The sequence below is a fragment of the Conger conger genome, chromosome 15, assembly GCF_963514075.1.
Source record: "Conger conger chromosome 15, fConCon1.1, whole genome shotgun sequence".
NCBI classification, from domain to species: Eukaryota; Metazoa; Chordata; class Actinopteri; order Anguilliformes; family Congridae; genus Conger; species Conger conger.
The window spans coordinates 8,187,744-8,205,935 of record NC_083774.1 but is presented as its reverse complement, the minus strand read 5'-3'; the positions used below and the strand labels follow the sequence as shown (position 1 = coordinate 8,205,935).

Here is an 18,192-nt window from a genome sequence, read left to right as displayed (position 1 = left end):
CCATTTACCATTTACCATTTACCGTTCTGATCAGTGACGTTACGGATCTTGACAAATCAGTGTTACCAGCTGGTATGGAGAGCAGCCAATCGATGATTGACAGCAGATCTTGTGACAGTCAGCTCATTTTTGAGGTTCATTAATTAGTCTTCTCACTTTCCATGCCAAATGAGCCTGAGACGGGATCAGGTAGAAATCGGTTTCAGTGTGGTGGATTAAAAACAGGAGACTGACTGAAGTCATTTTAAATTTATTAAAATAAAATTCTTACAGCCAACATGTAAAATCCTGTACAAACACAATGCGTACGCCAGGAAGGGAAAGAACTTTCGTTTCGTTGGGATCGCTGCTTCATGCTACTGCCACTCAAAACAAGGAACAAACCTTAACAGCACAAAAACACACAGAGCCATGCAGACACCTCTGTCTGACATACACATAGACACACACACACACACACACACACACGCACACACTTCTCCTTATAAAGGTGATTAATTCGGGAAAAAATATTTGCAGGTTTCGTTTTTTGGAAGACAAAATGAGTGGAGCAAAAGTCAGGATGATTGTTGGGTTGTTAAAAAGGTTTTTGTCAAGGTGAAACATTTGGTTATGCTCTTCCTTCCTTTTAGTCACTTAAATATCATCATTCAGGTTATGAGTGTCTCTCCGTGTCCGTTATGCTCATTTGTATTCAGTCTCTGCGATGTCTAATCTACAATCAATAGGCCGGGGCGAAAAATCTTAACTCACAATCCCAAAGCACCGACTCGGAAACAGCCGGCAAAGGACAATCTTTACAAGCAAAGACCAAGGTGCCTCATAAATCTGACAGAACCTTGTGCCCAACCATAAGCTGTACTAAGTGCTTCATATACTGTATATAAAACAACTCAGTGATTTAAAAACATCACTTCATATACCTATTAAATGTTGAGGTCCTAAAAATAAAAAAAAGCTGGGGTTATTATAGGGTTATTGGGCACATATCCTGCCCCTGCCAGACCTTTGGTCCAATAATATGCTTCATGGTCTGTAACCGAACACTGGCCATGCCACTATGGACTGAAGCTGGCAACCCCACTGAGTCGGCCAAAGGGGAAAACAGCAGGGAGACTCCAGTGCTGGAGGGCCATAGTGTCCTGGCATTCAGTGCGTTTCAGCGCCAGAGATTCATCCAAGCCACTGGTCCTCACTCTTGGTCCTGGAGAGCCGCAGGGTGTGCTGGCTTTTGTTGTTACTCAGCACTTAATTGACCAATGAAAGCAGTTAATTTGGGTCTGAATTGGTTGCTGAGATTATGGCCAGGACCAGGAGTGAGGACCCCAGCACACCCTGCGGCTCTCCAGGACCAGGAGTGAGGACCCCAGCACACCCTGCGGCTCTCCAGGACCAGGAGTGAGGACCCCAGCACACCCTGCGGCTCTCCAGGACCAGGAGTGAGGACCCCAGCACACCCTGCGGCTCTCCAGGACCAGGAGTGAGGACCCCAGCACACCCTGCGGCTCTACAGGACCAGGAGTGAGGACCCCAGCACACCCTGCGGCTCTCCAGGACCAGGAGTGAGGACCCCAGCACACCCTGCGGCTCTCCAGGACCAGGAGTGAGGACCCCAGCACACCCTGCGGCTCTCCAGGACCAGGAGTGAGGACCCCAGCACACCCTGCGGCTCTCCAGGACCAGGAGAGAGGACCCCAGCACACCCTGCGGCTCTCCAGGACCAGGAGTGAGGACCCCAGCACACCCTGCGGCTCTCCAGGACCAGGAGTGACCACTCACCCAAACCATTGGCTGGACCGTAGCGTCAAGGTTAAGGAACTGGGTTTGGGATTGAGTTTGATTCCCAGGCGGGGCAGTGCTGTACAACCCTGGAGCTACAGGAGGGGCAGACCCCGTGTTACTAAGTATCCCGCTGTACAGCATGTACAGTATGGATCTGAGTGTCAGCTCAATGCATTAAATCTAAATGTAGTGTCCACAGTTTCCCCACATCTAAACCGACCTGAAAGGAACCCGAGGGCCTACTGCAGGTCAGAGCCACAGAGCCTGCTGCCAAACAGGACGTCCACCTAAAACAGCACATTAACTCTGGGTAATATCACTGTCGGAACAGACCACTCTGAACAGTCATTCTATACTGGGTGAAATACAGAGAATAATGGTGGCAGTAAAAAGATATGAAAAGACATTTTTGGTAAAAAAGAGATAATCCGACACTATTAAAATGAAGCTCTCCTGAACCCAGCAGCCACTGAGAATGGGCGGTTTGAGTTATGGATGGTCTGAAACCATAGCAACGCATTCATTCAGCAGCCGATCTCAGCCCATAACAAGAGACAAATTGTTATTAAATATTGTGACAGAAACGACGGTTAGGATCAGGATTTACAATTGAAAAGAAGCGCGCCACACAAAAGTCAATAAATCGGCGGGTCAGTGTAGTCCTTCGCATTCCAATTAAATGTGTCTGACGAAACGGCCCGTTCCGCAGAGAACAGAGGAAATTAAAGGTCACAGGCCGGATTCTCAGTCACACAGTCTCACCGGCGTGACCCGGCTGAGGCGACAGACGGTGGATAAACGGAGGATAAAAATATTTTGGAAAGGACACGGAGTGCAAGCACAATGAGGGTCTTTGCAAAGTCATTCAAAATGGCCGCACTATCAGCAGAGTGGCAGTGAGTGGGTCCCTTTCCAGAGAGGCATTTTAATCCCATCCCCATCCCTCCCACACAGCACACCTCCCCTGTCTCAGGCCAGCAGAGTGCTCTTCATTTAGGACTAGCTTCCACAGTACAGCAGTCAATTTCCATTCTGTACGCCATATTTAGATTTTTAATTTCAATTAGATCATGACAAATACACTTATGACAAATACACGAGTCAAAGAAAGTCATAAACTTTAAATATCCTGACCGGATCATCTCCCATTCTGTTGCCTTATTTTGCAGTAAGTTAGAAAGAGTTCATTTTGAAGAGTTTGGTTTACAGTATGTTTAATGATACAGTACATCGGTACATTCTGCCACAGCAGTAATGTTCACTGGTGAGAGTTTGGTAATGGAGAAATGGAAGGATCGTTCACAGACAGATGATCTGACTGAGTCACCCCAAACCATGCCCACACATTACACTCCGGTGGAATAAACGGTTGAAAGAATTACACCTTCAGGTTGGGCATGAAGACATAACTGCTATTATTGACAAATGCATGAGGGCAAGTACATTTCCCAATGCCAATATCAGTGAGGCCCTGAAAACCTCTTAAACTTTAACACTCAAAATAAATCCCATCATCATGACTAAAGTGCTCACAAATTAAAACAAATCTCGCCCTCGCTCTCTCTCACCAACACACACAAACAAACACTCACACAGAAAAAGTGACTCTTGCCATTTAACCCAGCCCACTGCTGCATGTGAAATGACGGTAAAGTAGCCTTTGCATCATATTGTGAATTAGTATTATGCATCAGAGCATTAAAATAAGTGCTCTGGAGAAAAACTAGACCAAAGCAGGGGAAGTGGGTAGTTTTAATGAAGGAGTGAGTACCCCACCACTTACACTGAATAAACCATCAGCTGACTCAACACTGGCCAAGCAAAGCATTTCTACAGGGTCTGAACTGGAAGGGCATGTTCAGTTTACTGGAGACCAGTCATTTCAGCAGTGTCATATATGAGCATGAGTTACAAGAGCAAGACCTCAGTGAAAATATTCTCTTTTCGGTGGAGTGTCCCTGGCAGACCAGTCATTCAATCTTCCAAGGATGCATAGATGCTTTTCCGTTTTGTTCATCCAAGTTTTGTCTGTACTGCATTCCCAGTTGAACAGTGAAGCACTGTGCGCGCACGGTGTGGAAAAAGTGCTAAACAGAGTTTCTTCTACCGAGCCTTAACGGCACGATACTGAACGTTTTGGGTGCAACGTGGCATAACTCACAAACTGTCCTCCGGCATTTGCACCACGAGAGAAACTGCATACGCCATCAAAAGGAAGGACCACTCATTGTTAGTGGAGTGCTCAAAAAACGATTAGACACGAAGCACAGAAGACCGTCCTGACGACAGAGAAACGCAGACGGTCAGAGAGCATAGTGAGGCACCTCAGGCCGGCTCCTCTGAGGAGGCTCTCGCCCCAGGGTCACACAGGACGCAGACGCGCACGGGAGAAGCACACGTGGAGTTCACAGGACATAACAGGCATCGTTTCTTACCATCTACAAGAGCATGTTGTGCGTGAGTGAATTTCTTTCCATTCTGCATCTTGGCCCAAAAAAAAAGGACAACTGAGAATAATTTATCAATTTCTTTTTAAGTGCGATCAGCAGATTGTCAGTCCAACAGCTGGGCATGTAGAGAAGCCATTTACCCTGGCTGAAGGTGCCATTTCCTGTATTCACCGATTATGTCATACCGCAACCTTTACACGCACGCGCACACACACATCCTTCAATTGCCCTCAGACCAGCCACTGCTGTTCACCTATGTAGTGCACAGTAAACAAAGCGTACAGATGACTTGGGACATTATATGGTTATAAAGTCATCTTCCTAACAATCCTTCACTTCATCATGCAACGACCCAGAGCATCAGCCCAAGGCAGATCTCACAGTGCGACTCAATTGAGGGTTTCGAATCTGGAAGCTCCATGGACAATCGGCAACTACCATACAAACTACCGTACAAACATGACCTCTCCATCTCATACTGGGAAAATGAGATGCACAACCAGACAAAATAACTCTATTTCTCTTATAAAATCAAGGCAAAGCTAGGTATTTTGCCATGAATAAAATGGCTGCTGACTGAAACTGCAAGATAAATAAGAAAAGATTGTATGAATGAAACTATAAAGGGACGTACCCAGTGTTTAAGATAATAATAATAATAATAATAATAATAATAATAATAATAGCTAGCTGATATGAACAAGTTGTGAAACAAAGGAACCACTAACTGTACAACATTCTCCTCCGTCCGACTGTCAATCATCTATACAAAAATAAATGTATTATTTAGATGATTTTTTACATGAACACACCTACAGAGAAAAGTAGACTGAATAAAAGAGGAGAAATGGTACATAAAAACTTTGAATCTTCACCTTTTGATGTTTCCCCACTTTGCAATCAATAGTGACTTGAGAGACACTTCAGAAAAGCCAGAGGTGTTCAGAGGTCTTCGAGATTTCACACAGAAGTACGTTTCCCAACCACTGCCCACACCAAAGCCTTCCGACAGACCTTGGCTGAAGAGACACTGAAAATTCATACTTTTTCAACACAATAATAAAAACTTTGATCTGAAACACCTACTGCTTAGATGAGCCAGTACTGAAAAAAATATCAAGAAAGATGCTCTCCACTCAATCTCTGGTTGAGCATGCTAAATGTTAGGACAGGAGTTACGGTCGTATGAATTCGTTCAATCTTGTGATGTCTATTACTCTGCGTGGATAGATAGGTGGTTTCATACAGATAATGTACGAAAGATTTCTGCTATAGTGGCCAAACCGTCTCTTCTTATAACATCCAGGGCAGCCAGAACATCTTAACTGTGCTCACTGTAGACCAACTACACAAAAACTATTGCTGAGACTTGAATTTCATGTGGGTTTGCAAATGACTGCAAAGCTTTTTTTTTAAAAGAACATGGTAAGCTCCACAGCACACAAAGTTGAAGAAAATGAAAACAAGTTACTTTCCAACAAATTTACCGACATATTTCTAAACCTCAATGCCAGTCAATATTTCATATTGGGGAGGAAAAAAAAGAGAATTCTGCACAATCAATCAGCGATTATCAGCCTTCATCATCTCTTGCAGAGAAGACAAGAGGAGTGTTGTCATCTTGGTACGGGCCTTACCCCGTATCAGCAAGACACTGACTTTGCTTTTGGACCTTTTGGTGATGCCACTGAGTGGCTACTCACTGGTCACGGTCGTGAGAACTGTAGGGTTTCCCCAAGGAGCTGTGTAGGGACCAGGGAGATGTGGTCTAACATAGCAATACAGAAGGGTCAAAGGTCAGGGACGGGGAGGGAGACGGGACACACAAAAGAAACACTCAACACTTTGAATCGTGCAGCGTTTCATCTGCAACAGACCGGGTGTATTTGGCTTTACACATATTGCACTTTGGAGAGAGAGAGAGGCTAACAGAGGCTAGCCTCTCTCCCTAGCCTAGCCTCTCTCCCCGGCTCAGGGGGCAGGCTGTAGAGGCTGGGGGGGGGGGGGGGGGGGGGGATTGTAGAGACTGAGGGGGGGATTGTAGAGGCTGAGGGGGGGGGATTGTAGAGGCTGAGTGGGGGGATTGTAGAGGCTGAGGGGGGGATTGTAGAGGCTGAGGGGGGGGGATTGTAGAGGCTGAGGGGGGGGGATTGTAGAGGCTGAGTGGGGGGGGATTGTAGAGGCTGAGTGGGGGGGGATTGTAGAGGCTGAGTGGGGGGGGGGGATTGTAGAGGCTGAGGGGGGGGGGATTGTAGAGGCTGAGTGGGGGGGGATTGTAGAGGCTGAGTGGGGGGGGGGATTGTAGAGGCTGAGGGGGGGGGGATTGTAGAGGCTGAGGGGGGGGATTGTAGAGGCTGAGTGGGGGGGGATTGTAGAGGCTGAGTGGGGGGGGATTGTAGAGGCTGAGTGGGGGGGGGGATTGTAGAGGCTGAGGGGGGGGGGATTGTAGAGGCTGAGGGGGGGGGGATTGTAGAGGCTGAGGGGGGGGATTGTAGAGGCTGAGTGGGGGGGGATTGTAGAGGCTGAGTGGGGGGGGGGATTGTAGAGGCTGAGGGGGGGGGTTGTAGAGGCTGGGGGGGGGGGTTGTAGAGGCTGAGTGGGGGCGATTGTAGAGGCTGAGTGGGGGGGGATTGTAGATGCTGAGTGGGGGGGGGGGATTGTAGAGGCTGAGGGGGGGGGGGGGGTTGTAGAGGCTGAGGTGGGGGGGATTGTACAGCCCCTGGGGGTGAGAGGGGGGATGGTAGGGGGGAGACCCTGGCCTCCTGCCCCGGCCCGGGGCCTCATTTGCCCTGGAAGTTGCTGAGCTCCATGTCGTCCCTGCGGCGGCGCTGCTGGGTGAACAGCGAGCTGAAGGGGTACAGCTTGGCCTTGGCGGGGTACCGCTGCCCGGCGATGTCCACCTCGAAGTCGCCGCGGGTGATGAAGTCGGGGGTCACGACCCCGGGCGCGCCGGACTGGGCGGGCGGGGAGACGAACCCCAGGCACACGTGGCGCTCCAGGGTGTAGCTGAAGGCGCTGCTGGTGGTCACGCCCACCAGCTCCCCGTTACGGTACACCGGCTCGCCCCACCAGGGCCACAGGTCCAGCTCCGTGTCGTGGTCCTCCAGAACCAGCATGATGAAGCGCCGGGGGACCCCCTCCTGACGCTGACGCAGCAGGGCCTCCCGGCCGATGAAGTCCGTGTCCTGGAGGGAGAGAGGAGGAGGGAGGGGGAGAGAGAGAGAGAGAGAGAGAGAGAGAGGGGGAGAGAGGGGGAGAGAGGGGGAGAGAGGGGGAGAGAGGAGGAGGGAGGGGGGGAGAGAGAGAGAGAGAGAGAGAGGGGGAGAGAGGGGGAGAGAGAGAGAGAGAGGGGGAGAGAGGAGGAGGGAGGGGGGAGAGAGAGAGAGAGATAGAGAGAGAGAGGAGGAGGGAGGAGGGAAGAGAGAGAGAGAGGGGGAGAGAGGAGGAGGGAGGGGGAGAGAGAGAGAGAGAGAGGGAGGGAGGGGGGAGAGAGAGAGGGAGGGAGGGGGGAGAGAGAGAGGGAGGGAGGGGGAGAGAGGAGGAGGGAGGGGGAGAGAGGAGGAGGGAGGGGGGGAGAGAGAGAGGGAGGGAGGGGGAGAGGAGGAGGGAGGGAGAGAGAGAGAGAGAGAGAGAGAGGGAGGGAGGGGGAGAGGAGAAGGGAGGGAGAGAGAGAGAGGGAGGGAGAGAGGGAGAGAGGAGGAGGGAGGGGGGGAGAGAGAGAGAGAGAGGGGAAGAGAGGAGGAGGGAGGGAGGGGGGGAGAGAGAGAGAGAGAGAGGGAGAGAGGAGGAGGGAGGGGGGGAGAGGGGGAGAGAGGGGGAGAGAGGAGGAGGGAGGGGGGAGAGAGAGAGGGAGGGAGGGGGAGAGAGAGAGAGAGAGAGAGAGGGAGGGGGAGAAGAGGAGGGAGGGGGAGAGAGAGAGAGGAGGAGGGAGGGAGAGAGAGGGGAGAGAGGGGGAAAGAGAGAGGGCGAGAGAGGGGGAAAGAGAGAGGGCGAGAGAGGGAGAGGGGGGGAGAGAGGGAGAGAAGATAAGAGCGAGAGACAGAAAGAAAGAAAAAATAACAAAAGGTTGTCTTTAGGGGCATTCAGACCTCAGGGAAGGACTCATAAAACCTTAAAGGATTTAGAGCGAGGCTAATGCGTGTGTGAGGAACCGCACCTGGTCAAATTTGACCCTGAACTCGCGGCCGCACTCCAGCGGGGTGGTGAAGGTGTCCAGGTCCTGGCCCCAGAAGGCGAAGAACTTCTCGATGCGCAGACTGCGGAGGGCGTAGTACCCGGCGTTCCGGATGCCGTACTTCTGCCCGACGGACATCACCTCGTTGTACACGTGCAGCGCGTACTGCACGGGTCAGAAGAGACACGCACAAGGACTCGCCTTCAAACCCGGCCAATGATTCACACCCAGCGCTTTCACACGCCCGACACAAGGTCAACACGGGTGCCTCCCGTTACTGTGGGCGGCCGTAAAAACCAGTGACGCAACACCATTTCCACACACATTCCATAAAGCGTTTTTACGGTCAAGGTGAGCAGGAGGAGCGGAAAGGCAGGTAAGCTGAGGACTCACCTCGATGGGAACGTAGAGCATGAAGCCAGGTTCTCCCGTATGCGTCATGCTCATTACCCGGATCCCGTTGGCATATCCCACGCTCATTTCCTGTGGGAACAACACAGCGGTTCCCAACCCTGTTCCTGGAAATAATATTCTGATTTCTATTAGGGTTGTTACATGTAGGTACAATTGAGGACACCTGAGATTACTACAAATTAGCAGCTGAACAAGATCTCTAGCTCAGTGGTCAGCAACCCTGGTGCTGGAGAGCTACAGGGTCTGCTGCTCTAATTGATTAATTAATTACGGAACAACAACAGAAACCAGCAGGCCCTGTGGTTCTCCAGGACCAGGGTTGGAGACCACTGCTCTAGCTATTGAATGAGGTGCGCTTTTTCAGGGTTTGAGTGAAAATATACAGGATGGTAGATCTTCAGGAAGGTAGGTATTGGTGCAAAAATATTCCGTAAGTACCTGACCATAAAGATATCCCATAAGTATCTGAACAAAGCCTTTGCCCACACAAGGAACAAGCTGCACCTGAAGAGGCGACCTCTTACCTTACAGAAGAGGGAGGGGAAGTGTTCTGGGGTCATAGAGACGTACGACAGCTCAGAGAGCACGTCCATCGCCCGCGGGCCAATCAGATTCAGCGCTGCGGAGGTAAAGGTCAGAGGTCAGATTGTAGTTATATAAAAAAAAAAAAAAAAACAAGGGTTGGCCAACAAAAAGACTCTCCATTTACATGAAGGACACCTCCTGAGTCCCACCACACCCGAGCTCACCTGTGTACTTCCAGCTGACGTCCTCCAGGTGCAGGTGCGGGTCGTTGGGCATGTGTTTGTGGATCCAGGCCCAGCAGTGCACTTGCTGGTCCGTGGGAGAGATGATGAAGAAGCTGTGGGAGAGCAACGGCGCAAATTAAAGCCTCCATTTTGTGGAAAACGACAGCAGTCTCCCTCTCCACCTCAGTTGATATGTGGTGAGTGTTCTGGCACAAAATGGCAGCCGTGCATCACCCAGGTGGGTGCTACACATTGGCGGCGGTCGAGACGGGTTTCCCCCTCATCACTTTGAGTGTCGAGCGAAGTGCTATATAACTGCAATGATCTATCTATCTAAGACGGAGTTGAAGGTCAAGAGTTGATTAGACTAAGCAGGGGACAATCCCCCCCTGGAGCAATGTGGGGTTAGGAGCCTTGCTCAAGGGCCCAAAAGCAGCACTGATGTTACTGTGACTACATTGGGGTTTGAACCACCAACCTTCCAGGTCTCAGTCATGTACCTTAGCCACTCGGCTACAGGCTGCCCCAGTCATGTACCTTAGCCACTCGGCTACAGGCTGCCCCAGTCATGTACCTTAGCCACTCGGCTACAGGCTGCCCCAGACATGTACCTTAGCCACTTGGCTACAGGCTGCCCCAGTCATGTACCTTAGCCACTCGGCTACAGGCTGCCCCAGGCGGAGACAGCAGCCCAGCGCCGGCCCCCGGCCGCCCCAGCGCTCACCTGTTCTTGCTGATGCGGACGACGCTGCAGTCGTTCTCGTAGCCGCCTCGCTCGTTCAGCATGCCCGTGTGCACGATGGACCCCACCGGCACGTCCAGGTCGTTCGCACACAGGTGCTGCAGGAGCTCCAGGGCCTGGTCACCTGTGGACTGAGGGGGGAGAGGAGAGGAGAGTTAGGCTTCAAAAAGCTTTTCACAAGCCCACGGATAGTTAGCGGGTGACAACAGGCACTTATACAGGCTCCATATATTTACTACAGTTTATGACTGCTGACGTTTTCAAACGACACTGTAGTTAGCCCTGGGTTATCCTTGGCCCGGTCTGTGCTAGCCCAGAGCTATGGTTGGTGCTAAGCCAGAGCTATGGTTGATGCTAACCCAGAGCTACGGTTGCTGCTAGCCCAGAGCTACGGTTGGTGCTAGCCCAGAGCTACGGTTGGCGCTAGCCCAGAGCTACGGTTGGTGCTAGCCCAGAGCTACGGTTGGTGCTATCCCAGAGCTACGGTTGGTGCTAGCCCAGAGCTACGGTTGGTGCTAGCCCACTTCAGAATATGCAAGTGTGAACACTCGCCTAGCCTGGGGCTAAAACCTCTCTTAGCCCGAGGCTAAGGACAGCGTTCCCCTGACTCTCATGGGTAGGGAGAGTGATCCCAGCCCCGATTACCAGGGCCCAACAGATCTCTCAGGCTGGTCCTCACGGTGCGGCCTCCAGACCGAAAGGCGCTACTCACGCTCAGCTCAAACTTGGTGAAGGAGGACATGTCGATGACGCAAACCGCCTCCTTGCAGCACTTGACTTCGGCGCCGACGATGTCGAACCAGTCCGGCTTGTAGAAGGTCTTACTCTGATCCAGAGCCAGGAGGTCTGCAGACACGCGGGAGGAGATTTCGTGAGGACTTTGCCAACATAATAAAGGGATCACTTCTGAAATGAAGTGTGTCTGCGACCTTAAAGACAAGTTGAAACGGAAGTTGGAGCAGCACTGGCTTCCACGATATGACGTACGCACGAGTGAAAACAGATCTTTTCGGGGGAATTTCTGAAGGACTGGCACTCAAATGAAGAGGGGAACGTCGGATGAGGATGCCCACAGTGAAAAGGATATTGATTGGAGGGTAAAGAAAAATTGCCATTCCGGTACACAAAATCTTTTTTAGAATATGCACTTTAAGATACATTCATATGGTTCTGAAGAATTGACTAAATTGAGGAAAAAGTGAATTTTGATTTAAGCTCGTCTGTAATGTTCGAGATCTCTGAAACAGATAATTAAATTAAACCACCTTATTCTCGTGGTTAAATGTCTGGCTAACATTTCCAGACTGTTATGGCTCTTCACAGTTCTGTCTGATGGAAATGTGAGAAAGTGAGGTGTGATTTGGAGCATTGAGGGGGAGCACTGAGGAGCCCTCAGGAGCCCTCAGGAGGGGCGCGGCCTCACCCTTCCCGGCGGGGACGAAGTACTTGGCCCTCTCGAAGCCGTGCTTCTCCATCCAGCGAGCGCCCTGCGTGTCCAGCCGGTCGTACAGGGGGCTCGTGCGCAGCTGCCGGCCCGTCTGGAAGTCCCAGCGCGGCACCTTCAGCTCGTACAGCAGGGCTGGGACACACACACACACACACACACGTATACACACACACACACACATATACACACACACGTATACACACTCTCACACACACACACACACACACACACACACACACACACACACACACGCATACACGCATACACGCATACACGCATACACGCACACACACACACACACACACACACACACACACACACACACACGTATACACACACACACGCATGCATGCACACACACACGCATGCACACACACACACACACACGTATACACACACACGTACACACACGTATACACACACACGTACACACACGTATACACACACACACACACACACATATACAAGCACACGTATACAACACGCACGCACACACGTATAGTACACACACAAAAAAACACACCCATAAGCGCGCACACACACACACACACACACACACACACACACACACACACACACACACACACACCCGCATGCACAAGCGCACACACACACAGAAAAAAACATTAGCTTTACAGGATTAGTAAACGCGAGAGTCACATGGACTTAATAGATTTCTCAAATACATTTTAGGGGAGCAGTCAACTGTACACGGACTCTTTAGAATGTTCTTACCAGCAGCACGCTCAAGGGTTAACAGACACATTGAGAATGAACTCAATCAGGCACCTAGTCAGGAAGCCTGAACTCAATCAAGCAAAACATGTCTATCTCAGGGGAACCTTGACTGAGACCATTTCGTTTCGCATCACAGACAACTGGCAAAGAGCAGCGAAACCGTCTGCAGTATTAAAAAAGGAACAACGATAATGGGGGCGATGATCTGCATTATGGAGGGCCTTTCAAAGACCTCACTTCATTTTCTAATAAAGGGCAATACTCAAAAGTAATTTGCACCAAAATATGAAGAGTATATCAGATGAGTGCAACTAATTTAGCCAATTAAATACGGATATCATTAGGTGGGTGAGACTCAGAATTTGTACAAGAAAACTGGTCTTTGAGACGGGTACCAGGGATGTTTAATGACACAAGACAATGAGTCAGAACTCCATTAAAATGCGCAGTAAACTATGAATCTAGATTTTCTCGGGATTAATTTGCATATGCCACATTGACCACAGTTTTAATTCACCATTCTGTAAATATTCAGAATGGAATACAGTGCCTCAGACAATTTGTAGGTTGTCTGTTTGGGACAGTAACATCAGGATGGAAGGAACCTTGTGTGTTAAAGCTTAAAAAAGACTATTTATAAAATTAAAGAAATGACATTTTGCTGCCTCTGTTGTTCACAACTGGGACAGACATTTCCAGCAACGGGGGAAGGAGAGTGCCCCTCCCCCCTCCCCAGGGAACGTCAGACACTGAAACTTTGATTGACAGAGCCGACCTTCACACAGCACGACCCTGGCTGCCCCTCTCTAAGCCCCGGCCCTCGAGGCTTTTACAACGTGGTCAGCACAAGCGGCCAAAACCGTTTCCTGGTCGTGCTGAGAGACGGTGCTCACTAGCACCACTGTGGTTGGCTCCAGTGTTGTGTCATTCAGACTCGTCTTCAATGTAAAGTCAATGCTACAATTGCGGTCAAAATATAAAGTAATTCATTTTTTCCCCACAAGAAAATGTAGTCGCAATCTGTGATTTTTTCCTTCATCTCATGCCTTCCTATGTGCCGATATTATTTAAGTTATTGTTTTATTAGAACAATAGAGCAATACTTTGTGGACGAATCAGGGACAAATTACGTAACTCTCCCACACACGCTTAGCAGCTCCAAATTGTCCAACATGGCGGTTCCGGTAAACTTGACTTTCTAGGCTTCAAAATGTGTTTCACGAGGCCATGGATAGTCAGAGGGTGACATAACAGATCTATATTATATTATATTATATATTAGATTATATTATATTATGTCGGGCTGTATGTTTCTCCAGGCTGGGGGTCAGGACTCACGCATGACCTCCATCACGCGGTGCCGTAGGAACGTCCGGCTGCTTTGCAGATTCCCGAAGCGCTTGATCTCCAGAGGCCACACATTCCCCGAGGGGTAACCGTAGGTCATCCACTCGGCCAGATACCTGGGGGCAGAGAGGGACGGAGAGAGAGAGAGGGGCAGAGAGGGACGGAGAGAGAGGGAGGGGCAGAGAGGGACGGAGAGAGAGGGAGGGGCAGAGAGGGACGGAGAGAGAGGGAGGGGCAGAGAGGGACGGAGAGAGAGGGAGGGGCAGAGAGGGACGGAGAGAGAGGGAGGGGCAGAGAGAGGGGAGGGGGAGCGGGAGAGAGAGAGGTCTCAGAGACACGCCCACCACACACTTTAGCTCGACAGACTAACCTTTCATCAGGCCTGCTGATGATCCACTCACACACTGCACACACACTGGAGTAGATCAGGTTCAGTTCCCTGTTATCTACAGGAACAGTGACCTCCCTCAGGATCCAAATCAGCTCTCAGCATTACACTGCACCAGCGCGACACACAGACACTCTCACAATCACACAGACACACTCACAATCACACAGACACACAGACACAATCACACAGACACACTCACAATCACACAGACACAATCACACAGACACACTCACAATCACACAGACACACAGACACAATCACACAGACACACAGACACAATCACACAGACACGCTCACAATCACACAGACACAATGACACACACTCACAATCACACAGACACGCTCACAATCACACAGACACACAGACACACTCACAATCACACAGACACACTCTCACAATCACACAGACACACTCACAATCGCACAGACACTCTCACAATCACACAGACACACTCACAATCGCACAGACACACTCTCACAATCACACAGACACACTCTCACAATCACACAGACACACTCTCACAATCACACACACACACACACACACACTCACAATCACAATCACACAGACACAATCACACAGACACGCTCACAATCACACAGACACAATGACACACACTCACAATCACAATCACACAGACACACAGACACGCTCACAATCACACAGACACACAGACACACTCTCACAACGCACAGACACACTCACAATCGCACACACACACTCACAATCGCACACACACACTCACAATCGCACACACACACTCACAATCGCACACACACACTCACAATCGCACAGACACACTCACACAGGCACAGATACAATCACACAGACACAGAGACACAGAGACACAGACACACAGACACACAGACACACAGACACACAGACACACAGACACACAGACACACAGCAGTGTGGAGTGGGGGACTCACTTGCCCGCCCCCCCGGCGAAGGACAGCCCAGAGGAGTTCATCCCGGCCAGGACGAAGTACCCGCTCACGCCCGGCGTCTCCCCCATCAGGCAGCGCATGTCCGGGGTGAAGGACTCGGGGCAGTTCACCAGCTGCTGGATCTCACAGGACTCCAGACTCGGCATCCGCCGCAAGAGGGCACTGAGCATGGGCTCTGTGGGCGCAGAAGAGCACTTAATAACCACAATCACAATCATAATCATACTCATAATAATAATAATGCTTGTATCCAAAGTAACTTACAGTTGATTAGACTAAACGGGGGACTATCCTCCCCTGGAGCAATGCAGGGTTAAGGGCCTCGCTCAAGGGCCCAACGGCTGTGCAGATCTTATCGCGGCTACACCAAGATTTGAACCACTAACCCAGTCCTGCACCTTAGACACGAGGCTACGTGCGCACACAAGGGCACTCAGTACAGGGTCTCTCTGAGCACACAGCTTCCTTGCGTACTGTGGAGTATGCACTTTGTGTATAACTTGCATACTCAAGAGTAGGCAGGTAAGCGGTCACAACGTCGTCACCGATAGTACACACACCTAACTGAGATATTAAGACACAATAGGGAATGAGAGCAGAAGAGCAGGACCCACTGAGTAGGCCAGTAAGTGCCTGTATGAAAAGTATCAGATTTGGGACTAGAGCTGCAAAATTGAGCCAACCACAAAAAAAATAAAAAAATAAACATGACAAAAATAATTATAAGCAGAGAAAACTGAAGCTGTAAGCAGCCAAATCTAAGGATTACTTACACCAATTCAATGGCCAATTACACAATAGATGACTGCAGGCATTTAAAGAGATTACATTAAATGTTATTCAGCTAACGCTTTTACCAAAATGACTTGCAGTTGATTAGACTAAGCGGGAGACAATGTGGGGTTAAGGGCCTTGCTCAGGGGCCCAACAGCTGGGCAGATCTTATCGTGGGTAGACGGAGGATTGAACCCCTAGGTGCCAGTCATGCACCTTCACCACTACGCTACAGGATGCCCGGATTGCAAGAATGCCTAACAGACAGGCGTGGATATTTGCGAGAACACAAAGTAATATAAAATGTATAATTGAAAAATGTGTCGTGAGATTTTATCAGCAGAGGGAAATGCTTTCAGTAAACACACAAAAAAGCGGTTGCCTGGCAGAGGGGAATATCCTGCCGTCAATCAAGCCTATCTTGATATTCCTCCGTATTAATAATTACATTGATATTCTCCGGGGCAAGTTGGACTCGTGACATCCCGTTCATTATCTCCCCCTGCCGCTGAGATTAAGAGCGCTCTGCAGTGCCGGAGCACGAGCCTGCTCGTAAACAAACGTGATGAAATGTGAAAGGTCGGTTAAAAATAAAACAGCAGCGGTGACAACAGACGGGGTTAAGGCGACGCCCGAGCACAGCTCCCGGCCCCGTTTAAAAATCAAGCAGCTAATTATAATCCGAATTAAATATCGATTTAATAAGAAAAACGAAAATAAGAAGAGGTAATGCACGATGCAGATGTGAATCCAATCCATCCGGACCAAAAGATGGTGAAAATATTATGTCGATATTCCCAATGACAAATATCCGGGCGTTGGGGTTTCGACACAGATGAGAGGGGAGTTAGTCGGGTGGGGTGTGGGAGTAGAGTGAGTTACAGAGGCTCCACGGCTGAATACCAAGGACGTGACAGCCCTACAAAGGCACTTCACTGGCAGGCTTCAACACAGCCCCCTCCCCCCCCACCACCCACTCACACAACTCACAATAAAAGCTGCAAATAAAATCTCCCAAAACAACCCAAAGCCACAGGAAGCCACATCCAGGAACATGTCAGCTTGTTAAATCCACCAAAGCCTGCTTCAAACACGCCTGAAACTACTGCCACCCGCCAAGAACTGTACCTCTTCCACAGAGCTTCCAATCCAACTGTAGCTTCCACAGGCTTGTCAGTTCAGTTTGAAACAAGCGTAGGAAGAAAAGAAACACATTGTGTACACTGAAACACGAGTCTTACAAGTTTATTTCCGCGTGTGTGTGTGTGTGCATGCGTGTGTGTGTGTGCATGCATGTTCACACACATGTACATTCTCTCAGTGGACTCCCCTTTGACCCAAATACGTGCTCAAATATGTAACTTCAAGGCTCAGTGAGACTGAGACACACTCCTGTGATGTTTAACTCTTATCTCATTAGGAATCCACCGCCGTACGCGATACTGACCTTAACCGCACATTACCCTGCTCGCTCACTGGGAAACAAACAGCGAAAGGCATCGTGAAGGTGTTCGTGTTCGCACGCACGCACGGACGCACGCACGCACGCACGCACACTCACACGCACGCACGCTCACACGCTCACACGCTCACACGCTCACACGCTCACACGCTCACACACACGCTCACACACACGCTCACACACACGCTCACACACACGCGCACACACACGCGCACACACACGCGCACACACACGCGCGCACACACGCGCGCACACACGCGCGCGCACACGCGCGCGCACACACGCGCGCACACACGCGCGCACACACGCGCGCACACACGCGCGCACACACACGCGCTCACACACACGCGCTCACACACGCGCTCACACACGCGCTCACACACGCGCTCACACACACACGCTCACACACACACGCTCACACACACACGCTCACACACACACGCTCACACACACGCTCACACACACGCTCACACACACGCTCACACACACGCTCACACACACGCTCACACGCACGCTCACACGCACGCTCACACGCACGCTCACACACACACGCTCACGCACGCTCACACACACGCTCACACACACGCTCACACACACGCTCACACACACGCTCACACACACGCTCACACACACACGCTCACACACACACGCTCACACACACACGCTCACACGCACACGCTCACACGCACGCTCACACGCACGCTCACGCACGCTCACACGCACGCTCGCACACACGCACGCTCACACGCACGCTCACACGCACGCTCACACGCA

General features: G+C 50.6%; 1 protein-coding gene and 1 long non-coding RNA gene across 4 annotated transcripts in view; both read right to left on the bottom strand.

Moving 5' to 3' along the window:
• Window positions 1-234: 234 nt before the first annotated feature.
• Window positions 235-6,219, bottom strand: LOC133111991 (uncharacterized). Of its 2 annotated transcripts, none has more exons than XR_009705026.1 (2): window positions 1,681-6,219; window positions 235-1,204 (listed from the first exon to the last, which is right to left on the bottom strand). It is a non-coding gene; the product is annotated as an uncharacterized LOC133111991 (long non-coding RNA). The 2 variants fall into 2 exon arrangements; XR_009705027.1 differs by lacking the exon at window positions 1,681-6,219 and adding an exon at window positions 1,312-1,402.
• A 723-nt stretch (window positions 6,220-6,942) lies between these two features.
• The window catches only part of pdpr (pyruvate dehydrogenase phosphatase regulatory subunit), a 24,848-nt gene continuing 13,598 nt past the window's right edge, over window positions 6,943-18,192 (bottom strand). For both annotated transcript variants that reach the window (XM_061222192.1, XM_061222191.1), the window contains exons 9-18: window positions 15,165-15,357; window positions 13,835-13,959; window positions 11,735-11,890; window positions 11,024-11,157; window positions 10,294-10,442; window positions 9,570-9,682; window positions 9,345-9,439; window positions 8,800-8,889; window positions 8,389-8,571; window positions 6,943-7,417 (exon numbers count right to left, since the gene is read on the bottom strand). In XM_061222192.1, the coding sequence (XP_061078176.1) occupies window positions 7,013-7,417; window positions 8,389-8,571; window positions 8,800-8,889; window positions 9,345-9,439; window positions 9,570-9,682; window positions 10,294-10,442; window positions 11,024-11,157; window positions 11,735-11,890; window positions 13,835-13,959; window positions 15,165-15,357 (1,643 nt within the window). In that variant the 3' untranslated portion in view covers window positions 6,943-7,012. The remainder of the gene's footprint in view (window positions 7,418-8,388; window positions 8,572-8,799; window positions 8,890-9,344; window positions 9,440-9,569; window positions 9,683-10,293; window positions 10,443-11,023; window positions 11,158-11,734; window positions 11,891-13,834; window positions 13,960-15,164; window positions 15,358-18,192) is intronic.